This window comes from Nuphar pumila, chromosome 6 (genome assembly GCF_984573655.1).
Source record: "Nuphar pumila chromosome 6, dmNupPumi1.hap1.1, whole genome shotgun sequence".
Taxonomy (NCBI): Eukaryota; Viridiplantae; Streptophyta; class Magnoliopsida; order Nymphaeales; family Nymphaeaceae; genus Nuphar; species Nuphar pumila.
The window spans coordinates 116,934,350-116,953,644 of NC_143254.1; the positions used below are offsets into that span (position 1 = coordinate 116,934,350).

At 34.8% G+C, this 19,295-nt stretch overlaps 2 protein-coding genes across 2 annotated transcripts in view; one reads left to right on the forward strand and one right to left on the reverse strand.

The window, feature by feature from the left end:
• Positions 1-5,316: 5,316 nt before the first annotated feature.
• Positions 5,317-7,859, forward strand: LOC149835854 (uncharacterized). The gene is made up of 3 exons (XM_090010696.1): positions 5,317-5,424; positions 5,501-5,630; positions 7,718-7,859. Exons 1-3 carry the CDS (start codon positions 5,346-5,348, stop codon positions 7,815-7,817), a joined length of 309 nt encoding a protein of 102 aa, XP_089866822.1. The 5' UTR covers positions 5,317-5,345; the 3' UTR covers positions 7,818-7,859.
• An 8,342-nt stretch (positions 7,860-16,201) lies between these two features.
• Positions 16,202-19,295, reverse strand: part of LOC149835855 (membrane protein of ER body-like protein) — a 44,060-nt gene continuing 40,966 nt past the window's right edge. The window contains exon 9 of the transcript XR_016432373.1: positions 16,202-16,278. The gene's annotated coding sequence lies outside the window, so the exon portion shown is untranslated. The remainder of the gene's footprint in view (positions 16,279-19,295) is intronic.

Consider the following 19,295-nt stretch of genomic DNA (forward strand, 5'->3'; position numbering starts at 1 on the left):
TTTTTTTCTTTTTTCAGAAATTAGGGTTTTTATTTTATTTTTATCGTTTAGTTTTCTATGATTTTCATTGATTAGGATTTTTTATTTTGATTTTCATTTATTAAGCAATTGAATCAAATTTCTTAAATTAAGGCTATTTGTAGTTAATTTAATTAGGGTTTTTTATTTGATTTTGTTTTATTAGGGCTTTGAATCAAAATTTAAAAATTAGGGCATTTTATAGTTAATTTGATTAGGGTTTTCTTGGATTTGATTAGAGCTTTTATTTTTATTTTCTATGATTAGGGATTTGAATCATAATTTTTTTAATTAAGGATTTTTAGTTAATTTGGTTAGGACTTTAAATCAAAATTTTTTAATTAAGGCTTTTATAGTTAATTTGATTAGGTTTTTTTTATTTATTTAGAGTTTTTATTTTTATTTTCTATAATTAGGGATTTAAATCACATTTTTTTAATTAATACTTTTTAGTTAATTTGATTAAGGATTTTTTTGTATTTGATTTGGGCAGGTTTTTTCCTTGTTTGATTAAGGTTTAAATTGTGGCTTTTTTATTTAATTTTATGGTTTATTTTTCTTATAGTTTATGATGTTTTGGTTTATTTATAATTTATTTTCTTGTATTTTAAGGTTTTATGATTTAATATGGTCGAATAATTTCATGGTGACTTCATTTTAAAACATCATTTTTTTTTGAAGATTTCTCAACAGAACTCGCTTGTGCCCCGCCACCCGTGGTAAGTAAGTGACAAAAACAATGCAAATCGGGTAAATACCCGTGGTGAGTAAGTGATGCAAGCGCATCACATGTTATTTAATTTATTGAATATAACACTTTATTGTTCACACACTCACTTAGTTGTTGATATCTAGGACTACTTTGTTGGAGTTCGGAGATCATGCTGAGCATGATTTTAATGTATGAATATGGAAGTGTTCTTATTTTTGGAGTACGGAGTCCATGCTATGCATGGTAGTAGTTAGTGGGATATTGAAGTGTGTTTGCTGCAGGTACATGTTTGATATTTGTTTGATATGAATTATTTCGATGTATTGCAATGTTTGATGTGATTGTATTCATGCTTACATGTAGTTACTTTCAATTTGATTATGTCTTCCATGTGAAATTGTATACTGAAAGCATGCTTCAAATGAATGTATCGTGTCATGAATAGTTTGCACATGAAAATATTAAGTTATCAATGCATGCATCATAATTCTTGTGATTGTATGACATCATATATTGCATGATAAATTTGATATTTTCTTCATCATAGTATTCTGATGGTTCTCTTTTAACTGGTTAGGATACTATTCGTAACATCATACGACAGAATGACTGCAAACCGTGAATGGATGTACCGTAGGATAGTGGACAATGAGTTATCGCATGAATATATGGATGGTGTCGACAGTTTTATTGAATTTGCAACGGCAAGTGTCAGTACGGTAGATCCCACAGGTCGGATTAGGTGTCCCTGCAAGATTTGTAAGAATAATCGATTTGTAGAACCTCATGGCGTTAGACATCACCTATACAGGAAGGGTTTTGTGAGTGATTATCAGAACTGGACGTTTCATGGAGAAGAATTTAGAAACGATTTTGATGCACGGGTGAATATGGTGCACGATAATCCATATACGAATTTGATATTTGATGCTGCAGGAACAGAACTGGGTTCTGCTATGAGTTCTAGTGATGTAAGAACTGTCGTAGATGAAGAATCACCAAACGATGCAGCTAGTAGATTTTATGATTTACTTAGAGATGCTGATGAGCCACTTTGGAACGGTTGTGAGAGTCACACTATCTTGTCTGCAGTTCTTCAACTAATGAATTTGAAGTCCGAGTATAATTTGAGTCAATCATGTTTTGACCGTTTGTGCATGATTGTGAAGAGTATGTTGCCTAAAGATGAGAAATTGCCACAAAATTTTTATCGTGCGAAAGTTATGGTCAACGCTTTAGGTATGGGTTACAAAAAGATTGATGCTTGTCCAAATCACTGCATGTTGTATTTCAAGGAGCAGGAAAACGACATATCATGCCCGTCATGTGGGCATCCTCGGTTCAAGCCAAAGACAAGAGGCAATGGTAGCACGAGATCAAAGGAAGTTTCATACAAGTCGCTCCGCTACTTTCCTATCACTCCTAGATTGCAGCGATTGTATATGTCTTCAAAGACAGCTAAACACATGAGATGGCATGCAAATAAAGTTCGACACGATGAAAACAAGATCACGCATCCTGTTGACGCTGAAGCTTGGAAGCACTTTGATCGTACTCATCAGAACTTCGCAATGGAAGTGCGAAATGTTAGACTCGGTCTATGTACAGATGGATTTAATCCATTTGGGGGTAGATCAACTCCATACTCATGCTGGCCAGTATTTGTAACTCCATACAACCTTCCACCAAGCTTGTGTATGAAACGTCCAAATCTTTTCTTGTCTCTGTTGATCCCTGGTCCGACCTCACCTGGCCAAAATCTTGATGTATATCTAAGGCCATTGATTGATGAATTAAAAGTACTGTGGGATGACGGTGTTACCACGTATGATGCCCACAAAAAACAAAATTTCAACATGAAGGCCGCTGTTCTATGGACAATCAGTGACTTCCCTGCATATGGTATGTTATCTGGTTGGAGCACACATGGGAGGTTGGCTTGTCCGTACTGCATAGAGGATTCCAAAGCTTTTAGATTGAGGCATGGAAGGAAGCCTTGTTGGTTTGATTGCCATCGTCGATTTCTACCCAGCGATCATCCGTTCCGACGTCAAAAGAATGCATTTACAGCAGGCACAACTGAAATGGAAGGTCCATCCTCAAGATTGTCTGGCATAGAGATTTTAAGAAGATTGCGATACTTTCCAGATGTATTAACAGATGCCCGCAGTCCTACACCCTTCCGTGGATTTGGGAAGGAACACAATTGAACGAAAAAATCTATTTTTTGGGAACTACCGTATTGGCCGACCCTATTGATACGACATAATTTGGATGTGATGCATGTAGAGAAAAATGTGTTTGATAATGTGTTCAATACAGTAATGAATATTAAAGGAAAAACGAAGGATAATCCGAAGGCCCGTATGGATTTAAAATTAATATGTAAAAGACCAGAATTGGAACTCAAAGAGTATAATGGCAAAGTACTGAAACCAAAGGCGAAGTACGTGCTCGGACCTGATCAAATAAAACATGTATGTCAATGGTTGAGACAACTGAGATTTCCAGATGGATATGTCTCTAACATTGCTCGGGCTGTGAAGATTGACGATGGACAGTTATATGGGTTGAAGAGCCATGATTGTCATATCTTTATGCAACGATTGATACCCCTAGCATTCCATGATATGTTAGACAAACCTATATGGGGGGTATTGTCTGAGTTGAGCGGATTTTTCAGAACATTGTACGCATCGGAGGTCATTGTATCAGATGTAAAGAATCTCGAGGACTCTGTCATCACCACTGTTTGTCTGTTAGAAAAGATATTTACGCCAGCATTTTTTGATGTTATGGAACATTTGATCATACATTTGCCATATGAACTAAGGGTTGGTGGCCCTGTGCAATATCGATGGATGTACCCATTTGAAAGGTATATGTTTTTTTATATTTGTCTCTTTAATGACAGATATTTAAAATTTGAAATGTATATTCTTGTCAGATGCATGTTCGACCTAAAAAAAAGGTTCGTAATAAAGCAAGAGTAGAAGGCTCTATTTGTGAGGCGTACACTTTAGAAGAGATTTCAAATTTCTCATCTATGTACTTCGAACCTCATATTTCAACACGTTACACATGCCCGCCCCGTAACGATGATGGAGAACAAGTAACTGTAGCTGACAAGCTGTCGATATTTCAACGACTTGGGCATGCATTTGGTAGTTGCCGATCAAGGCTATTGACAGATCGAGAGCAAGATGCAGCACACATCTATATTCTTTTTAATTGTTCAGCGATCGACCCATACATCGAGTAAGTATATGTATATGCAACTCAATTATAAATCCTTTTATGTTCTATATGTGGATACATGGCTCGGTAATATAAGTATTTGTGGTTTGCAGACGATTTGATCTGGAGTTGCAAAGCAAAGTTTCACATCTCACTAATGCAGAAGTACAAAAAGAACGTGAAACTAAGTTTGTGGAGTGGTTGAAACAGTTGGTAAAGAAGCTAACATAAATTTTGTACTTATAAACAACACTAAGTTACTTAATTGATCGTGATCACAATAATTGTTTATGTCTGTGCGTAGGTTCGCCATGGTGATGTTAAAGATCAAGGAATATGTGATTTAGAAAATGGTCCGACCAAAGTTGTGCAATGCTACAACGGGTATATCGTAAATGGTTATCGATTCCATACAAAAGACTACGGTATAAACAAATCAACGATAAATAGTGGTGTGTGTGTCAAGGGTAGCAGCTACGGTGAAAATGAACATGATTACTACGGTGTTATAGAGGAAATAATGGAGTTGACTTACTTAGGCATGAATAACAGGGTTACGGTATTCAAGTGTCATTGGTTTGATCCAACTGCAACAAGACTCGACAAAGCTTCAGGCATTGTGGAGGTGAATCATAAATCCAGGTTTGGAACATATGAACCATTCATATTAGCCTTGCAAGCTCAACAAGTTTATTATACTTCATATCCGAGTATAAAAAAGTCAGATAGAAATGAATGGTGGGCAGTTTGCAAGGTGAAATCCAAACTATACCCCGAGTATGATCAGTTACAAGAAGATGAGTTAGCTGAAGACAGTGATTACTATCAATCAGATGATGTCTGTGACTTCGCTTATGGTCACGATGTTGCGCATGATATGCATGCCATATCTCCATTGGCTGATGAAACATTCATAGAGGAATGTGATCCAAATGATGTACCAAGTGGATGGGCAAACAATGAAGAAGAAGAAGAAGAAGAAGAAGAAGAAGAAAGTCAAACTAGTGACGAGGAAGAATTCTCAAGCTAGTGAGCAAAATCTTATACTACAAACCTCTATTTAAATGCATTGTAATACTTGATGTGAGTTGTATTGCAATACTTGGTGTGAATGATTAAAAATTTTATTTCAATGTATTGTAATACTTGATACGAATGATTCGAATGCATTGTAATACTTGATGTGAATGATTTCAATTATCTGAATGTATTATAATTTATGCAATTAACGAATGATTTGAATTAGTGCAATACTTGATGTCAATGATTTGAATTATTTGAATGCATTGCAATGCTTGATGTGAATGACTTGAATGCATTGTAATACTTGATGTGAATTATTTGAATGTATTGTATGACATATGTTATTTGTTAGAATATGGTTCGTGGAGGTTATAGTGGTCGCTCATCCAGTAGTAGCCAGGCTCAACCTTCATCTTCACGGGCTCCTGTGATAGGTATATCATATAACTAATTAGATGCTTGATTAGTTCAAATGCACATTCTGAGAACTTGGTGTGTATTTTTTTACAGATGATGTTGCGCCTGTACACGACCCACCTACACCAGTTGATCGCACAAGTCAACAGCCAACACAGGAAACAGGGTCTTCTCAGGCTGGCACAAGAAGACTCATTCGAATAGTGTATATCGATAATCGACCGTAAGTATTTTGTTTTCAATTATTGCATATCTTTTAAATATTTTATATTGATATTTACTGTGTAACAATTCATGTGCAGCACGAGGTTTGAGCCACAAGAAGTAGTACGGGAGATTAGGAATTCACTTCTTCAACATCTACCAGGACCAGTTGCTCAATGGAAAGAGTACCCAAAGGAGGTATTAGACAGATTGTGGTCCTCATTCATGGTATACAGTTGTTCCTCATAGTTAATGTGTTTCATATTTAATTTATTTAAGCAATGTCTACTAACTTTCTGAAAATATTTGTAGGCTTCGAATCGCTTTGCAACTACGGTGGAAGAAAATGATGCAAGGAAGGTGTGGCAGAAGGTGGCTGCCAATCGATTTGCAGACATGCTGCACACTATGAAGACTGCAGCAAAAAAAGCATCTGGCGTAGTAGATGATCCATTACTGTGGAAGGGCCATGGTCCTATTACTATCAGGAGAGATTACTGGGATGAAATGTGCGATATGTGGGCGGGAGATGCATTTAAAAATCGCTCTGCGAAGGCTTCACAAAATCGATCGAAGATGCCCGAAGCCCATCTACACACAGGTGGATCTAAGACATTTGGGAGCCACCTAAAGAAAATGGTAACTCATCAATATATAATATTAATTTTATAAGTATTGTTGTAAATTTGTGTACTAAATCTTTTGTCATTTAACTTCGCAGGAAGCAGAAAAAGGAGGCAGTGTACCATATAAGGATGTGTTTGTAGAAACACATAAACGGAAGACCACGGGAGTCTTCGTATCAGAGAAGGCGAGAACGACAACGGTATGTATTAATTCTATTAATAATCATTGCAATATATATGCAAGTCATCATAATGTTATCATTAATTATTAATGAATACTTTAAACATTATTTTGTAGGAGGCATATGAGCAACAAATGGTAGAGCGATATGGCGAAGACGCTACTCAGCATCCATCATTTGATCCTACAGCATGGGTGACTGCAGCAGGTGAACCCAAAAAAGGTCGCGTGTTCGGGTTTGGGAGTAATATGAACACTTCACCAGTTATTGGTTCTTCCAGTTACGGCTCACCAACTTCTTGCGCCGACATAAGCTCCAAGCAGCCGACTATTCTTTCCGGTGATGATGTACGCGAGATCATTAATGAATCACTGAATAACTACTTCCAATACACCGTCGCCCCCTTTCTCCGAAATGAGATCAAGGCCACTGTTCAGGATAGGGGATCTTCGATTCCAGGTCCCTCTCAGGTATAATCACATATATAGTTTTTTTGACTGTCTTAAAGCACATCTGAGCATGGTAGAATCACATATAGAGTTTTTCTAGATGCCTTAGAACACATATGAACATACTATAATCACATATTCAATTTTTTTACTGCCTTAGCACACATATGAGCATGATAGAATCACATATATATATATATATATTTAACTTTTTGTCTGTCTTAGAGCACATATGAGCATGATAGAATCACATATAAAGTTTTTTTGATTGCATTAGAACACATAATCATGCTATAATCACATATTCAGTTTTTTTACTGCCTAAGAACACATATGAGCATATTATAATCACATATTCTGTTTTTTGACTGCCTTAGCACACATATGAACATGCTATAATAACATATAAAGTTTTTTAACTGCCTTAGAACACATATGAACATGTTATATATCATTTATGATAGAATCACATATAAAATTTTTGGCTTTGCCTGCCTTAGAGCACATATGAGCATGCTATATTCACATATTCAATTTTTTTACTGCCTTAGCACACATACGAGCATGATCGAATCACATATATAGTTTTTTGCCTGCCTTAAAGCACATCTGAGCATGGTAGAATCACATATAGAGTTTTTTTATATGCCTTAGAAAACATATAAACATGCTATAATCACATATTCAATTTTTTGACTGCCTTAGCACACATATGAGCATGATAGAATCACATATAGAGTTTTTTTATTGCCTTAGATCACACATGAGCACATGATAGAATCACATATAGTGTGTAATTTATTTCATTATATTTTGTTTATCAATACTGACTGTTCTTTTCTTGTGTAGGCTGCTAGCGATAATCAGGGTAGTGGAGCTGAAGGGACAGATAAAGACAATGAACAAGAAGACGCACAAAATCTTGGCGATGATTAGAGGACTGTGTTGAAGAAGTTCTATTTTTTTTATTTTTCCTAATTGTAATTGTTGAATTGTAAATATATAATTAAACTTCTTAGTTTTAAGGTGGAACGATTAATTATTATAGATACTTGTTATATGAATTTTTTTGTGTGGTTTGTTTTTTATTTACAGGAAATATAAATTGTATAGGAAATATAAATTGTACAGTTCTCGGTAATTAATTTTTAAATAAATTTTTTTTGATTTTTTTTCGTTTTTGCGACGGATTAGCGACGGATGATTCCGTCGCTATTCATATTAATCTAGCGACGGCTTAGCGACGGAATTAAATCCGTCGCCACGCCGTGGTCGCCGTTTAGTACCGGCGGATTGGCGACAGAATATAGCGCTCGTTATTCCGTCGCAATTAGCGACGGACTTGGCGACGGAATTATTCCATCGCCAGTTAGCGTCGAAATATTCGCGACGTAAGCATACTGTCGCCGCGTTGTCGCTAATCCGTCGCTAACATCGTTAGCGACGGATTAGCGACGGAATGTGGTCGTCGCTAAGCTACTGCTTTGTTGTAGTGATCCGTAAGGGTGTAAGGATATACACCTTATACTCTCTCTCTCTCTCTCTCTCTCTATATATATATATATATATATATATATATATATATATATATATATAGAGAGAGAGAGAGAGAGAGAGAGAGAGAGCAATGGTAATAACCCGACCCATCACTGCCCGACCCTATACCTGATCTACTTTTTTTAAAAAAAAAATTGGCCTTACATATGTGTTCTACGTGTTTGATTTCACAGGAATAGACTCTTGATCATGAATTTTGGATGAAAAAAATGGTTTTTGAAGCCTCAAAAGTCTTAAAAAATTGTAGACCGTTGATTTTGAAACCTTATAAAAACCTATCCATGTGTCAGAATCAAATGATACAAGACCCAATTTCTATGAAAACAAGCATGTACAAATTATCTGTAAAATTAGAATTAAAAAAAAAACACAAAAAAAATTAATAAAACCCCATCTGGTATGGGTCCCGCATGAATGGGGTAAGGTATCTTCCCATTTTCCTATATATATATATATATATATATATTAAAATGATCAAAATATCTTAAACAGCTGTAAATTTTAAAATATATAATTATTTTTTAGAGTTGAAAACACATTTATATTTCAAATTAAAAATACAAAAGTACCTTTGGTAATTTTTCAAAATTGTATTTTCCTTTATTTAAACAAAAACCTAAGATACTGCTAAAAATGAATAGATATTTTAAAAATGCCACTACTTTTTACGATGTTTTGGTTATTTAAATAAATTGAACACTACTAAAGTTATTATAGGGCTTTAACAATGAAATTAAACTATATATATAGGAAAATGAAAACCTACAAAATGAGCACAGTGGTAAATGAAACATGTTATTAGATTTCTTGGTGTTTTTTTTTTCAAAATTTTATAAAAAATGATAAGTCATTGATTTTTAAAACCTTGTAAAAACATATCCATGCATAGGAATCAAATGCTCCAAGAAGCTATTCCTATAAAAACAAACATGTAGATCACATCTGTACTTCATTTAGTGGGGTTTGCATTTAGATGACTAAAGTAGGTTTTTCTGGTGATTGTAAAAACACCACCTATAAAATGTATCAAAATTTGTCAACTTAAGGAAATATAATTTTTCATCAAAGAATTGGTTCCCACTAAATCGAACATGCTGAACACATTTACACAATCAAATTAAGTCAAAACTTGCATACCCTCAGATCGCATTTAGATTGTACATACTAATGACTGTAGCAACTACATATGTCGTGGTTCTGAAAATTTTACTTGTACATTTCTTTTCGGTAACCCTTGTACTTCATCATTTTATCTCCCTATGGTTACCGAGTCAAAATGATTCGTTCAAAACAAACATCATTTACACCATAAAAAAAAAAAAACATCTAAGCTTGTAGCAAATTGGTACGGTTAAATGAATGAAATCAACTATTTAACTTTTTGAGTCCCTCTTGTTTATATATTGATCACTTATCTGAAATTGAGGTAAAGTGTAACAGTTTTGAGAGTAGTAACTGGTTGAGAATCATGTTAGGTGTAAAAGCTGTTCTTCAAGTTGTTTTCATCCAGAATGCTGGTTAATCTTTTTTGGGGGCAAGGGAAATATAAAGAATTGAGTGGGAATGTGGCATTCTTTCCCTAGTCATTGAATTGAACCAATAAAATTTGTTGACTATTCTATGAAAGCTTTTCATGATGGGTGTAGCACAGCTTTCAAATGAAGGTAAAGCTACATAATAACAAGGGTGAAAGAGAAAAATTGCAGCGGGTGGTGGTGGTGGTGGTGTGTGTGTGTGGTTGGGAATTCAAGAAAAATGGGTCTTCTCATTAATATTAGTCATGATTGTGTCGTTGGTGTGGGGTGAAAAGTTGAAGTGACTTAGCTGATGGGTCCAACCTGATGAGAGATCCAGCTGCACCCTGACATACACTTTGGGCATTAAGATTGCGCTGACAGCAGTGTTCCAGGCTCGCTGCTGTCGGCGCCCCCACACGCTCAATGCAAATATTAGATTTAGGGCTGGTAATCGAGCCGAATGAACGGAACAAAAAGGTGTGTGGGCTGGGCTCGTTGAACATTTTGTATAACTCGAACTCGGCTCGTGTTCACCACCTTCAGATAACATCATGTGTTCATGCTCATTTCATTAACAGTTCAAACAACTAAACAAGCCAAGTTTCTAATTGGCTCGGGTTCGAACTCACAAGATCATGAACATGTTCAACTGGTAAGACCGAACCAACTTGCATGATCACGGGTGGCTTTTTGAATTTAAATAAATCAAAACATGCACCTATTTGATACAATTAAATGGCATAAAATAAGCAATAAAATAAATTTGGTTGCACTATATATATATATAACAAAATTAAAAAATATATATTTATTTATAAAATGGTTTTATAATGAGAATACACAGTTTGTGGGTCCCAATACGGGTAATGGTGAAGAACGGCACAATTTATCTTTTTATATATGTGAAAGCAAAAAAATCTTTTCAATCTCACAAACAGTTTATGAACATTAGACCAGCTGAACAGCTCTTAAGTGGCTCATTAGGATTACAAACGTGATTTGTCTCAGTAAGGTATGCCGAGCCAACTTGTGATCGGCTCATTAGTTAAATGAGCTGATTACTAACGAGCTTTGAGTGAGCTAAGGCTCGGCTCATTTACCAGCCTTAATTGGATGTGTAGGACACCTCGAACATGACATTCCGTGCGGTCCGTCAGCACGGTGTTCCACCATTTTTTCCTAGAGCAGCAGTGTCCGGAAGACTTGAAGAATATATATATATATAAAACAAAAAAGAAGTGGAACGCTTGGGACAAAATCTCGACCTATACAGTATATGTGTGCACCTGGTCAGCAGTGACAAACAGTACCGTTTTACAAAGTTCCGTCTGTGCAATCAAACATCCCGGCACGTGTCTCTCTCTCTGGCCCAATGCAGTAACCATCCAACTGCACACTTGGTCCATTATCCTAAAAGAAACTGAAGAATCACACGGGATGACTCTCTCTCTCTCTCTCACCCGTTATACTAAAAGTGATATTGATGAATCTCTCTCTCTCTCTCTCAAAACCCCTCTACCGATTGTTAAGAGATCCCAATAGCTAAATTTGACACTGGAAGTTATTGTTGAACTGCACCAAATGATGAATCTCTCTCCCTCTCTCTGAGATTTACTAAAGAAAAACAAAAGATGATGGGTAGCTATTGTCGAGAAGCTTAAAGGGGATATAGTTGGATGCACTTATATATTTTCTAATTTTCAAAGTAAGGACGATTCCTTTCAAAGAACATCGGAGAAGGTATTTTTCAGCAACCGGACTTGAACGTGAAAATCGTGAAGGTGAAGCCCAAAACTTTATGATTAAAATATCTCATACTTTATTAGAAACATAAATAACCATGGATCTGATTAAATATAGTAAAGAAAATCTTACATACTTTTTTCAACAATCATGCCAATAGATTCAGCGTAAAACATTACAATGAGACTACTTTCTTGAGGAAATCATAAATAAAAGGTTAGTTTACATACATAGTAGGGGCTATCATACATGAAATTTATGTTTAGCTGCCTCAGTTTTCAAATATTTAAGATACACCGTTACCTTCTTAACAAATTGGTTACTCTAAAAAATTATTTGTTTGCACTTAATTATAGATACAAAAATGAGCAGCTAGAAAAGTAACATTAAAACCTGGTATCCCATGTGGTAAGCGGGGTTCTGTGCCAAGCTGAAGGCTCAGGTTCGAATCCCCCTGTGCCACATGGGGCTTAAGAGATACCTGGTAGGGGTCTGCCTAACCCCAGCCTGCCTTTCAAAAGAAAAAAAAAAAGTAGCATTCAAAAATTTGAGGAAGGACAAGAATAAAAGTGTTATTTTAAAGGAGAGTTAATTAGAGTTGGGCGACATAAAAAGTGCCCACAAGGGTTTTGCACACCTAGTTTGGTGGGTCATCTTAAGACGTTAAAGTTGAAGGACATCACTAATTCAATACCTAAGGTGTACATCCTTTATCGCAAGACTAAAGCAGTGGGGGAGATCTTTCTGGTGAGAGGGGAGGTGGTATGCAGAGGTTTTACACCCATAACGGTGGTAAGCTATGATCGGATGAGACCATCCCAAACTGTCCTGCATGGGAGGTTTTCTTCTTATGAACATAAAAAGTAACACCTTAAATATTTGAAAACAAAGGCCACTAAATATAAATTTTCCATTTATTAAGTGGGGAAACTGAAATATGTTTACCAACCAAATATGTTTGCTGGTATGAATCAAGATTTTCATATTTTTTTTTTTGCAAATCTAACCTTGCAGATGCATTTGGCATGGTCCATTTGTTAGGAATCGACTGATGGATTATCGTAATTGGATCAAGAAATATAATTTTTATGCTTGAATATTTATGAAAATTTTAATCAGTTGATTTCCAACCCTTAAAAGATCCTTATTATACATCGGAATTGGACCATCCAAGAGTCTGTTTCTATAAAACCAAGTATCTAGATCATATCCGTATGGTTAAATTTAAAAAACAAAAATTAAAAAAAACAATATCTTGGTTCTTACCAGTAAACATATTTGGTTGGTAAACATATTTCAGTTACCCGTATTAAGTGTATATATGGTTAGGGCCAAGCACCGGAGCCACTTGCTGGCTCCCAATGGCCTGACCTGTTTTGAGACCTAACCCAACCCGGTCAAAATCAGACTTGTTCCACTCCGACCCCAAATTGTCCATGGTCTATCCCCAACAAAAACACAGGCAATCAACAGGCTGCCTCCGTTGAGCTTTTGAGCCCTGGTCCAGCCTGTCGAAATGGCCAAGCCTATTTTGGGCCATGAAGGTGCTTGTCCACCAGGTCAAAATCGTTCAAGCCAGTAGTACATTGACCTGACCAGCTTATGGTGTATGTAAAAGAACAGTGAGTTGGTTGCTAATAAAACATGTCACATGGACGCAAGCACATTATTCTTGTGTAACTTCCTAGTACCAGTAGATGCTGCAAACAGGGAATGGGTCAACTGACTACCTTTTCGGTGAACAGAAATTTGGCGGTTTTCTACAAGGTATAAAAAATAAGACCGAAAAAAAATTAACATACAAGAGAACATGACATGGGAGTAAATTGGTGTATCCTTGAGAAATAAATAAAAACTACACTTCCAACCAGCATTGTGATTCAACAAGGGGGTGTCAATGGGTCAGGTCCACCCCTACCAAACCCTATAGGGTTCCGGTATGGTGTTAAATAAGAAGACTTGATTAAGACCCAGGTCCTGATACGTGGATCCAGGTATAGTTTGTGAAATTTTATAACAGACCCAGATCCGACCCGAGTTCTGATTAAGACACAAATTTTCAATGTAAAAAAGATAAAAAATATTGTTTTACCAGGTATGGCCCGGGTCTGGTTCATGTAGTTCTTATTGATTCGAGGAATGATTTCTCTTATGGTGGGTCCGATTAAATCTGGATCCAGACCCGATACAATATCTGAAAATCAGGGCCAGGTCTGATTCCACCTGAGTCCGAACCAAACCCGACCAGTCGACAGCCCTAGATTCCACCATGCTTATGAAATTGGAGATGGAATTTAACAACAAACTCCCACTCAAACTTTTAGAGAGAGAGAGAGAGAGAGAGAGAGAGAGAGATGCAGATTTACCCCAAAGTTTGCATTGCTATGGTTTGGACCAGACAGATGGGCATAACTCGGGCATATACTTCTAGAATTAACCAAAACTGTGGAGGTCGTTTTAGAAAGAACTTTTCTTACATTACATGTGGCAGCAAGCAGGGCAGGGCTTGTTTTTCAAACAACAACAAAAACCATTATTCAAAGAAGGGGAAGCCAACTTTGAAAAAGAAAACTAAATCTCATCATGTTTAATATGAACCGTATTATACGATAAATTTGATGTGTTTTTCAAAAACCCCATAATTTGCCAAAATCTGCCAGATGACCAATTCACAAGTTCTCAATTTTTTTAAGACTACCCTTCGCACTCATGGAACTCTCTGATTTTCGTGCGTTAAGTCGCAACGCTCTCTCGATCTTGCTAAATCTCACAAAATGAAATTCACACGATATTTTCATAGAAATCACGTATTTTGCACACATACTAAGAAAATCATGATACTTCTTGTGAAAATCCCATGTAAATTTCATTAACAGTTTCGTGTTTGTGGTTACAGAAGTCTGCTTGTCGATGCTGACTTCATCTTTTGTTGAATTCATGGACTTTCGCATCCAAAATTTCGTTTTAGCCTGCAAATTTGTGTGTGTATATATATATATATATATATATATATATATATATATATATATATATATATATATATATATATATAGGTGATTAGAGAAAGAATTTCGCCAAGAGTTTTTACGTTGGTTGTTGTAAAAGTCTGCATGTCGATGTAGAATTCATCTTTTACAGAATTCATGGAGTTTTGCATGCGGAGTTTCATTTTAGTATACGAATTTATGAGTATATATAGGCGATTAAAGCACAAATTTTGTCAAGACTTCACATTGATTGTTGCGAAAGTATACTTTTGATGCGGAATTCATGAGAAGTTTGCAGAATTCATAGACTTTCACATGTCAACTTATAGTGATGCGAAATTTCATTTTAGCATGTGAATTTATGTGAATATATAGACATTTGTGTTTATTATTTTTTTCTTTTCGTGTTTATATGTGGAAAGAGCAATAACCCTTTTTCCTCTAGAACCCTAACTTTTTCTCCGTACCCTTGCAGTGATTTCTGTGAAAGTTTTTTCGCTTTATTCCGATGCTCATTCACTTTTCGGTTAGTTTTTTCTGTCCATTCTGACGATTACCGCTATTTTTGAATTTTTTTCTTTTTTTGTAGATATGAGTTATTAATAGACTTGTAGTATTTTTGTTTGGTTATTGTTGTGGTTGTATTATGTATGTTTTTCTAGTATGGATGTTTTATTTGTGCAACTCTATGTTTTATTTAATATTTGACATCAAATTTATTGTTTAGGGTTTACTATGTTTAGATTTTTTATAAATATATATAATATTTTTAATAAACTATTCCAATGTCTTATGTCTATTATGTATATCTTAGATATCTCATGAAAAGTACTATGTATTCATTTAACAAAAGAAATGACTACAATCTCAGGTTACCGGCCCTAACGCCACCTCTATCCCACCCACAAGCAAGGACGCAATTGAGGTAACTGAGAATGAAGAAGGTATGCGACAATCAAAATATAGTAGTGTTTCGAGAAGAAACATTGTTGGTCAGTGAAGTGAGTATACAATATGTTGTTTGATTTTTGTTTGTTATGTTTGCATGTAGACTCATTTAAATCTAACATGAATGTATCACTTATTTTGATGACGCAACACCTACAAAAATTATAGAGAGCCTTCAAAAATACCATATGAAGCAAATGCAAAAGGATACATACTGTCAAAGACCATTTACTATACCCCGTATTTTTTTGTGAGTCTCGAAAACGATCTTAAACTTGATGTTTCTATTATTTTTTTGTCTAATAGTGTAATGCCCTGAGATTTTTAACCTTTGAAAAACATGTAAAAATTAAAAATTTTCTTTTCTTTTAAAATAAACAGCAAAAATGATTTCAACTTTGGTTTAAAACCTCAAGTGAGTTATATTCTAGGAACCACAATATAATTCAAGGCATAATTTAATTTATACATGCATTATATACAAAGTCCTTTACAAAAGTTTGTACAATTAAATATTTAAGATTAAAAAATAAAAATCCTAAAGTTTAATCGAGATCTTGAAAATCTTGATTCTTCGATGTCACTCCCATTCAGTATTCATTGTCACTTGTACTTAAACCTATATTTTTCTATAACACGGGATCAGACTTGTGACAACCTGGTAAGTAAATAACAATTTTAGGTAACTTAAAATATCAAAACATATTCAAAATATTTAGAAATCATGATTTAACTCTACTTATGCAATTCAAATTCAGACTATATGAAATTCATAATTTCAGCAAATGATAACTCATGTATTCAGTATTATGCAAATAATCACTCATGCATTTAATACAAATAGCAATTCATGTATTTAATAACAATGATATTATCCACCTTTTTGCAAGTAGTTATTCAAATATTAGAGTTTTTATTTCGATATTTATTAACCCTGTGGGTGAGTCAGGCCACTAGTCGTCGTACAACTGAGACTATTTGGGGCTTTATTATGCCATGTGTATTTTAATTACCCCAAATGACTAGTGTATGGATCTCAAGGGAAACAATTTGCAACTGAGAGAAATCCCCCAAGAGTCATTGAAACTATGATTCAGATGCATCCCCAAACTTCTGCAGAAGTTAGGGCGATCATTTACCTCGGTCTCCAAAACCTGCAAGTGACTAAAGACCCTTGAGAATCTATTGCTCTAAAAAATATTTTCACATGTCACTCGAGGCTTGTACCACATACCCTCTTCAAGGTAAGTCACAATTGTATTATGTCATGTTTTAAAATTAGGTTTTTCAATCCATTCAATGTTTCTTTGTATATACAGGCACTTCGCTTATGAAGACAGAAAATCACTTTAAGTTTATGTGTAAGCATGATTCATTTAACAACTTGTACATAAAAACAAAATTAATACAATGATATTTTTCAATAATAATCATATGCTACACATTCATCAACATGTTCCATGGTAACAAATGTTGCTCAAACCTTGGTCATAGCCTAACCAAAATAATTCATTTCATAAATAATAATTTCAGGCATTTTAATTTAAAGCCTGCAGGGTTTCATTAAACCCTATCTCATTATTGAACACAAATCTTTATAACAAGCATTCAAGGCATACTAACCTGAATTGATGCATGAAAACATGATTTAATGTATGTAAACATGGTTCAAAGCATGCGAATATGGATCAAGGTATGCAATTATTCATGCTAACATAAATTTATGTCTACAATTTTAATGCAAGTATCAAGAATATATTTAACATTTTAAATTACAAGCTTTTGGTATAATAATTTACATTGATTTTTAGGTAGTAATTGGGGTATCGAAGTAGGGCAAAACAATCACTATTGGTAGTATTCTGGTAAGAATTTTCATCATATTAGATTATATTTTTTTATAATTTTTTGGGTAACACTTGTCCTAAAAAAATCATTTTAAGGACCTCGATTGTATTTATACTAAAAATCTAAAGGCTATTTTAAAATGACCTTATTTGTTATAAATTTCTTTTTACAGAGTTTCCTCTGTAATGACTCGAATATTCGAAAAAGGTCTTGAACTCGATTTCGAGTTGTAAAAATTTTGACATGACTTTTCGTCATAAAAAATTTAATAAAGTTTTTTTTAAGAAAATGATTTGAATGTTAAGAAAAGATATTAAAAATTTTTGACAGAATTCCTTTTATAGAACAAATTTTTTGAAATATTTACAAAATTTTTGAAATAACTCCTGCTAAAATAATTCATAATTTCTGAAATGTTTGTAAAATTTTTGTAGGAACTTTGGTTATAATAATTTAAAATTTCAAAAATATTTATAAAATTTTTGCCAGAACTACTGCTATAATAGTTCTAGATTTCAAAAATGTTTATAAAAATTTTGCCAGAACTACTGCTATGGTAGTTTTGAATGTTTAAAAATATTTATAAAAAATTTAGACGAGAAGAGGAGGAAGAGGCATAAGAAGGGAGGAGGTGGAGGAGGAGGCGGTAGAGGTTGAGAAAGGGAAAAAAAGGAGAATAGCAGAGGCAGTAGAAGAGGAGGAGGGGGAGACAGGGACAGAGAGCGTGAAGGATGATCGGGAGGGAGGGACTCGAGAGGGTGGGAGAACAAGAGAGGTAGGAGCCCTCCAAATAGATCGAGAATTAGAGTTCTCACCTAAAGAGGTGGGAACTCTAATTAGAGAATTCTAGAAATTTATAATTCCCTTCCCCAAAAAATTTATGGCATCCAAACAAGAGAAACCTATCTTTTAAGAAATGTGAATTCTCATATCTGAGAATTCACATGAACCAAACACACCCTAAGCCTTATTAGCTTCAATAACCTAACCTTATTCTAGCAGATATCATAAAAGATGGGGTATGATTTATCTTTGATTGTCTGCTATAATTTTGAAACATATTTTTGTCATCACAGACCTTTTGATTTATATGATTTTGAGATTTAAGTACATGATTGTGGCGACCTTCTCGCTAGGCAATGTACATCAATCTTCCCATAATGCAAGGAATGCTTTCATCTCCATGTATCATATTCTCATTTTTCGTTCTTGTCACATCATTGTTAGAGAACTTTGTTTGCTACATTCTCCAAAACCTCCCTTTCAATCATATTTATGACATCTTTTTCCAGGTGATTACAAGATCATATGCTCAAACTGTGTATTGGGTGTGCAATGATGGGGTGCACCAAATGTGCCTACGACCATGTAGTAGAGATCATATTTTTGAGTGTCTTTTCGTCAATTGAACCATAAAGGTATGATCTACATATATTTTTCTGTAAAAACTGGGTTTTGGATCGTCATTAGGACATGCATGAAGAGCAGGAAAACCAAATCAACAAACAACCATATTCTTTAAACAGCCTCTCTTCAGACAGGAAATTCTTATAACAACGATGCCCTCTATAGATACTAAAGGGGAGTTCTGGACCAGGAGAACTGGTGTGAATACTTGAATCGAGGGCAATTTTTAGTGCAGGAGAGGATAGTGTTCCTTGGTAAACACTGTCAACCCCTAGACTATTTATCAATCATTTTGAAATTCACCATTACCAAAGTTACTATTTAAAGTCCATCGGTGGCCATCATCAATCAAAGATAAGGCACTTAAACTATCATAGGAAAAGAAAACCAATTTCTTACAAATCTTAAATCTGCCAAAAA

Bases quoted from the DNA above. Each gene is read 5' to 3' on its own strand.
- LOC149835854 (XM_090010696.1), top strand. From the start codon at position 5,346: ATGGTTCGTGGAGGTTATAGTGGTCGCTCATCCAGTAGTAGCCAGGCT. The intron at 5,425-5,500 runs GTATATCATATA...ATTTTTTTACAG, and splicing joins TTCACGGGCTCCTGTGATAG to ATGATGTTGCGCCTGTACAC. The intron at 5,631-7,717 runs GTAAGTATTTTG...TTTCTTGTGTAG, and splicing joins GTGTATATCGATAATCGACC to GCTGCTAGCGATAATCAGGG.